Source organism: Pseudochaenichthys georgianus, chromosome 13 (assembly GCF_902827115.2).
Source record: "Pseudochaenichthys georgianus chromosome 13, fPseGeo1.2, whole genome shotgun sequence".
NCBI lineage: Eukaryota > Metazoa > Chordata > Actinopteri > Perciformes > Channichthyidae > Pseudochaenichthys > Pseudochaenichthys georgianus.
In genome coordinates, this window is record NC_047515.1 from 39,940,358 (window position 1) to 39,948,335 (window position 7,978).

The window sequence follows — 7,978 nt, forward strand, 5'->3', positions numbered from 1 at the left end:
GTTGACCCTCCCCCCCCCCACACACACACACACACACACACACACACACACTGCCTAAATCCTAAGAACTGTTACAGGATGTGTATTTTTTTAAACTATGTAACTTTTTTTATTTTTTATTATATCATAACTTAGTACTTTTTTTAAATGCATGTCACATAGTTAACATATGTAACATTAAGCTGTCTGTGGCTCTTTTTCCTGCTGTACCACGCACAGTTCCCCTCCGTGGGACTAATAAAGGTATTCTGATTCTGTACGTCATTACACCGAACACGTAAACACTCCAAGTTTGTTTGCCCTGTTCTGCTTGAAAGCAAGTCCCTGCCTCCTGCAAAGTGTTCAAACAAACGCTTCAACTTGTACACTTTAGAATCTGTGTGTTTGAATATGGATCTTAAGTCGGCGTGACTTTGAAGCAGCGACCCTGCTGCAGTTCCTTTATAGCATAACGTTAGCATTTTGCTTCTGACGACGAGATTTACGATTAGATAATGATGAAAGTAGGATAGACATGTGGAGATTATCCGGCTGAACAAAACGTGATCCGTCTCTTAAATGTGTTTCAACCACATACCTTATTTCAGCTATTTTCCTAAATCCTATGGAGCGATTGCGTTTTTGACGAAGGAACCGGAAGGAGTTTACTTCCTGGTTTTAGGACGCGTCACTGACTGATGGAGCAGTAATGACCACTTTTCCATAAAACAGTTTAAAGGACGTTGAAGTAATCCTTTTTGGGAAAAAATACAGTCAAAATATATTAAAATTGTATTTTGTTTTTTCACCGAAGCTATAGTTTAAGCAAGTTCTGTTCTTTATGCAACGCCAAATAAATTCTAGAGATATACATATTTGAAAAATAAATATGATTTGATTGCTGTCTTCAGCAACACATATCTGGGTGGAAATTATTGTTAAATGCTAGATGGATTATGGATGCTCAATTTAACTTTCAATCTAATCAAGTGAAAACAGATCATCTGTGAGGACAACACATCGCTTTCTAAATTCATAACTAAAAGGTATTTGGAGATAAGCTAGAGCTTTTTTGGGAGGTTGAATAAATAAATTACATAGATATTTTGAACATGGATATTATGAAAAGATCCATGACATGAACTTGGAGGTCTTGGTGAGGTGATATAAAACGACCAACAGGTGTAAATGTGTGTGTAAGCGAGGCATACAACACACAGGACAGCTGGGAATGACGCAGGAACACATGAGACTGACCAGAGCGGGCACCACACTCTTGACGGGGAATCCACCGAGTGTTTCCTCGTTGCCCATCACCAGCAGCTGGCACATCTCGATGGCAGCCTGGAGCTGCTGGGACTCGTCGCCTGTGGCCTGAAGACCCTGCAGGAGCTGCTGAGCCTTGGAGCCTGGACACAGGTGGGGGGGGGGGGGGTTATTCAGAGCTTACCAAACGTGAAGAGAATTGAAGTTAGTGCAAGAAGGTTTGACTTACTCGCTCCACTGCCAATGGTCCTGTGAAACAGCTGCGACATGCGGGGTCCCAGGGGCCCGAAAAGATGTGGGGGGAGACCCCTGGCCTCCAGTAGGGCTAAAGGGACAACAGCTAGGTTTAGAGAACAAACTATACAGAACGATCAGACATGCATAGACTTATTAATTCTTCAACATATAGTGACGTAGTCTGCAAAAGCTCAATCTAAGCAGGGAAACATTGGAAAATCAGCGAGGGGAGAGGGGGGGGGGGGGGGGGGGGGTTAATGTACCTTGAAGTCTTCCCATTTCAGAGTCATCAGACTCACTCTCTCCAGAGGTGGTCATGCCCACTGCTCCAGCAACTGAGCTTGAAGCTGGACACAGAAACAATATTTTATCAAAATGAATAATAAAAGGTGAAACAGTTGAAAGAAAAATCAAGTTAATGGCTTCATTTTTTTCACATTTAAGCCGTAAAATAAAGCTTGAAGAGGGTTCATACTTTGGATCATCCATAGATTTAAAGGCCTATAAAAAGGACGTTAGGCTCGTTCACACCGGAGTACTTTTCCCGTTTAGTTCCGATAGTTCCTGGGATTTTGCGTTCACACCAAAAAGAGAACTTAGTTCATGAGAACTTTTACCCCCTTTTTAGTGCCTGCTAGAGAGGTGGTGCTTTCCTGGGGAGAAAAGGGTTCCAATTTCTGATTGCGATCTGCTCTTAGTTCCATGGGGGTACTTAGTGCTGGGAACTAAGTGAGGCAAAGTACTTGGTGTGAAAGCGGATATTATGTACTACTGTCAATCAGGAATTAAAACAGTGTCCTGATGGGTACCTGAAGCCCCTTGTGATGCCTCATCAGTGCGAGCAGCTGACGAGTTGGCCCCGTCCTGGTTGTTGTCAGAGTCGGCCATTTTCTCCTGTCGGCGAGCGTCGGCTGCCCCGCGCTTGCCCAGGCCTGAGCCCCGCCGACTGCAGAGAGGGAAACAGTGTGAGCCACAGCAGAATAATCACACTGAAGAATCATACATCATAATGGAAGTCAAAGTAATGCAGGGCAGCAGTGCCCATTGATGTCTTGTCCATGCTGGATATTAAATAATTAAAGTATTGCAAAAACCCGGTCTATTGGCTTGGCATGTTTGACAGACTCATAATATATCATCAACAGCTTTTCAACATGTTCCGACGTGGTTTGACACCATTTGAGAACCAACTGAGATAAGAAGGAGAAACCAAAGGAAAGTCAGGAGAATCAGGAAGCATTAGTGTGTACACTACAAAGGATATGTGGTCATAGGGGTCACAGACCTAACTGCTAAGTGGTTTGAGTGATGGCAACACAATGCGTCTTGGTGGTTTACACTTGTAATTACTGCTGTCCACTTCTACGCCCAAGACACATTTTTAAACAACTTAAAGACTCGTGCGGGACCTGGTTGCTGAGTGAGTTTCCTGTTAGCATAAACTAGCAGGCTTGTCCCCGTTCGGATTGATACTGCACAGAAGGAAAAGGGGGAACTTTAGCTCACTGTGCATTGAAATTATATATTCATTGAAGGATTAGGAACTTGAGAGAGAATGATGATCAATGTTTTTTTGAAAGGATAATGGATAAAGTAAGTATGAGTGATGGTCTAAACCAGGGCTATTCAATTGGCGGCCCGCGGGCGCAATCCGGCCCCGGGGTGACATTTACTGGCCCATTGAGTATAATGTTAAAAAGAAATCAACATTTATTTTTTTTGTCGGTGTGCCTTTATTTCAGAGAGGGTGTTACATCGAGAGATAGAGGGGAAGACATTGCCTGAACACTTCGGCGGGCTCGGGTTTCGAACCCACCTACTAGCTACTGTAGAGACAACTCCTGTCATGATTGCATCTCTGCGTGAATGATTAGATCATTTCACCTAAATCAAATCAAATGGTTACATTAGCTTCACATGTAGGCCTACTGAGTTCTGAACTTGCCATTTAGATCCATAAAGGCCTTGGGGCTATATTTGATTTAATGAAACACAATATATGCACTCCACTATGCTGTTGTAGTATTTACTGTATCTAAAGCTCTTAACATGATTGCTCATATTTCAAGCCATCTTGTTCCCGGCCCCTTGCTTTGGATCATTGTCATCAACCGGCCCCATTCCAAACTAATTGAATAGCCCTGCTGTACAGAGTACTAGCCTCCCTGCAAATGAATTATGATTATCAATGGTATTTTGAAAGGATAATGGGTGAAGTAAGTATGAGTGATGGTCTAAACCAGGGGAGATTCCCAGTCGATCGCGAGATGTGTCTAAAAATAGAACAACAATATTCTGTTTTATCGTTAATGTCCTGTAACATAATCTTCCTGTGCCAGAATAATGCACTTGAACGTATCAAAGCTTTGTGATTGGCCGGCGTGACCCCATGTGTGGGGGCGTGGGCACTATTTCGCTGACGTTGTCCGTGTCAACTGGAGTGACAGTCCGCACACACACAAGACCGCAATTATGGCAGAAGCAAAAAAGCCCAACATATATAATTTTCACTCCGAGTGGGAGGATGATTATTTTTGTATCTATTCCAATTCAAAGTCCATCTGTCTCTCGTCTGCAATGCGAGCGTGGCTTTATCGAAGAAGGGTAATTTAGGAGCGGCATTTCAAAACAGTGCACAAACGCTACGAGACGGAATTCCGTCCTAATTCTGCCCTACGCTCCCAAAAGGGGAGGGGCCTGAGAGGACAGCTAAATGCACAGCAGTCCATTTTCCCCAGGCCCAACAACAAGAGCAAGGCTGCTACCATAGCATCTTATCGTGTCAGTCACGTTCTTGCGAAACACATGAAGTCTTTCAAAGACGGCGAAGTTGTGAAAGAAGCATTCCTGGAGGCTGCCGACGCGTAATAAAAACAACAATAGCATTTCAAGGTTTTTTGATATGATAAAAACTCAAGTTAGATACCGTTATTAATCAGCTGTACATTTTAGTTTGTTTGAACTTATTCTTTATAATTATTGTACAAAATGGTATAAGAATGCAAACTTAAATTGATTATAGTCTATTATCAATTCAGGTTAAGAAACTAGTGTTGCTTGCATCCTATTTTAAAAAGGCATTTATTTTTATACTCGACTAAAATGCAACAAAAAAAGGGTTTGATTCTATTAATTTTGTCTTTTTTATTGCACTTTGGCAGCAGATTCCTGTGTAGCTTCAGATCTGAGTTGTCTTATTAGTAAGCCTCATTTATACTTTTGTAGCAACACTATTTTTATATAATGGCAAAGAAAGGGTTCAGAGTCTTTTCTTTTCCCTGTGTCATATGTGGCAGCACTGTTCAATGTTTCTTGAAAACATTACCCACTGTAGTGACGTGTGAATAAACTCAAACTCTGTATCAACAACACTGTTGTGTAACTTCAGTTAAATACTTGTGTGTGTGTAGAATAGATCAGAAAGAGGTAAGATAAAGGATCTGCAGTATTTTATGAGGTATTCATCGTACAAAGGTCAGTTTTATACAAGTAGAAGTGTGTATTTACCTGGTAGTAGGCTGTCAGTAATGGCTACGCCTCTATTTGGACTGGTAGATCTCGGCAGACTGGCAACTTTAAAAGTAGCTCTCGGTTCAAAAAGGGTTGGGCACCCCTGCTCTAAACCCTTAAATGTTTTTGTTTTATGAGCCTCATCAACTTACATTACATTGCATTTAGCTGACGCTTTTATCCAAAGCGACTTACAATAAGAGCGTTCGACCAAGAAGATACAAACTTGGAGAAAACAGAATCATAAAAGTACATCAGGTTTCATAGAGCCAAAACACTTCAAGTGCTACTCAACTGGCTTTAGGTAAGCCAGTCCTTCATTAGTATGTAAGCTTTCTGCTGTCAATGGGAGCTCATTCCACCATTTGAGCCACTTCGACAGTACTTTCCTAATTGTCACATCCATTCAACATTTGCATGCCCTCTGTCTCCAGTAAGGCTTCACAGTGATCAGTACCTGGTGCTGGCACAGGAGCCCGTGGTCTTCTGGCGTGTGCTCCGCCGAAAGCTGGGGAGCTCTGCTGGAGGAGACTCGCTGCGCTTCTTAGTGGATTTCCTCAAACCTAGGGTGAAAATAAAAAGGTCACATGTAAGCCATGTGGACAAGGTGCCAACACTGGTATCAAGTTCTTTAGTCTGGGATAAATGCTCAGGAAAATGTAGGCCAGGGCAAAGACAAATTGTGAATTAGTTTCACTTCAATGCTTTAAATAAAAACCTGGAAAGTACGAAACAACATTTAGTTCCACGAACATCAAATCCCATGAAAGTGTAGCGTGCTACCAGTGGCATGCTAACAGCAGGTGTAGTGTTCGGTTGCAACATCGACATGTGAGACACAAACGACACTGATGAGGAAATTGTTCAGCCTTGGGTAAGGCAGTTTGGTTTTGCCTCTGACTGATATCATAACAGCCGTCAGGACCTGAAGCTTTAATTATTCAAACTAATTTATTCCCACAATCTGCCAAAACTATGAAATAACCCAAAGGCAGTGAGGACTACGTAAAGTTATCCTTTTTATTCCTGGTAATTACATTATAGACAATTATCAATATAAGACTGAATCAAACCATTTCCCCCTGACAAGACCTGTGTGATGTTTGTGAAGGATTTGAGACATTTGTCATAATAATACCCCCCACAAACACCCACAGAGGGATGGGTATCATTAAGGTTTTAACGCAGTGTTTCCCCTATATACAAATAGTGGCGGCGCAGCGCCGCTGCTGAAATATGCGCGCCGCTGCAAGGGGGCACCAGCCAGGTACCGGAAAAATAAATAAAATAAATAATAAGTGGCGACCCTTTTTCATTTTTGATTGTTTGTTATGTGGATTTAACTGTATGTTCAATAAAGGTGTATTTTTGCTAAATTGCCGCATGTACTTGGCAGGGCCGATTTTTGGCATAGGCGACCGCCTAGGGTGCCAGATCTGGGATGCGCTGCGCTGGTAGCTCTGGGAGGGGAATTTTTTTTTTTTTTTATATACTGTTGACGCTCATCCTAATTTTCGGCCTTGATGCAACAACAATCATAATCAAGTAAATCTAACACCCTTTTCACCCTGGTTACACTTTGCCCTGATGGGCGCTGTAAGTGATGAAAGTGGGGGATAATGGCTTATCAGGCGCCCCCAGCTCACAGCCAAAGTGCGAGCGTGGGAGCGAGGGAGAGAGCGCACCGGTACCGGCGCTGTTGTTATTAGAATCTGGTGCTAGCTGCGCTAACGGATATAAGAAGTAGATGTTTCTACAACCAGGGTGGAGGAGAGCTCTCCTGTCTGACTGAGAGGCTCAGTGAGGTAAAGGACTCCGAGTGTTTAGATAGTTAATTTTAGTTTTTAAGTTATCTCAGTGGGTCTCAAACGTTTATTTATGGAAACTCATATTTCCAAGGCACTCCTTTATAATTATTAGGATAAATAAAAACAGGTTTGAAATCATTCCAATGTATACTATAGGACAGTAAACCAAAAATATTGTTTAAAGTTGGCGAGATACAAAAATATGCATGAATAAATAAATGTTAACTAGGTCAAATAAGATAAGAAAGAACAAAAATAAAATAAGGTACATTTATTTGTTATTGGCTATGGTAGGTTGTTGGTTATGTTCATATACTTATTTGATTATTAAAATGTAAACCGATCTTTTTCATATGGGTGTTTTAGAGTTGTACCCCCTAGATCTAGTCTCTAGTAATTGTGTGCTCAAAGTGCACCAGATTGAAGCATTTGACTTTAAAATGTTCAAAAAAAATCTTCCCGGCGGGGCATAACCCCGGACCCCCCTAGAGGATGTGACGTCCACCCCCCAATTCAAACATGTTCATACAATACTGAATACATTTGACGCTATTTTGACGTATATTACCTATGTCAATAAGTTTCTGTTTTTGTTGTGTATCTTTTGTAGAGATTTTTCATTTATTCTTTATATATAAAATCTCGCCTAGGGCAGCAAATTGGCTTGAACCGGCCCTGGTACTAGGCCTCAAGAGCCTTTCTTGTGCTGGCAGACACATAGAAACAAATTGGCGGGGCGCATTAAAAAAAATTCCACACGCTCTACGCTCACATTATGCTCGGCTCACGTGCCTTAGCACCGCTGCTATGATTCCATCCTAGGGGAAACACTGTAACGGTACTACTACTTTTATCGATACCGATTATCGATCCGGTCTTTAACGGTACTCTTATCGGTTCTTTGGGAGAAAAAAACTAACATTGCTTTTTATTTAAATTAAATACATAATATTTCACATCAAAAGAAACAACAATGTTTTAACAAATCGTATTAAATAATGTGATGACAGAACTGTAAACAGAATAGCTGAAACTTTGTATAATTAACTCTGTGTGTTGCTGCTAGCATACATAACACCTGACGTGGAAACGTTACTCGTGGATGGGGCTAAAGAGTTGCTAGAAAGACAGTGGAACCCGGTGCATTCCTCCGTCTGGATGTGGAGCACTTTTGCTAA

The 7,978-nt window shown here is 41.7% G+C and overlaps 1 protein-coding gene across 7 annotated transcripts in view; it reads right to left on the reverse strand.

Annotated features, from left to right (window-relative positions):
• trip12 (thyroid hormone receptor interactor 12) overlaps positions 1–7,978 on the reverse strand; it is a 48,574-nt gene that overhangs the window by 30,839 nt on the left and 9,757 nt on the right. For all 7 annotated transcript variants that reach the window (XM_034097578.2, XM_034097577.2, XM_034097574.2 and 4 more), the window contains 5 exons: positions 5,450–5,555; positions 2,292–2,428; positions 1,746–1,829; positions 1,475–1,570; positions 1,237–1,388 (listed from right to left, as the gene is read on the reverse strand). In XM_034097578.2, the coding sequence (XP_033953469.1) occupies positions 1,237–1,388; positions 1,475–1,570; positions 1,746–1,829; positions 2,292–2,428; positions 5,450–5,555 (575 nt within the window). The remainder of the gene's footprint in view (positions 1–1,236; positions 1,389–1,474; positions 1,571–1,745; positions 1,830–2,291; positions 2,429–5,449; positions 5,556–7,978) is intronic.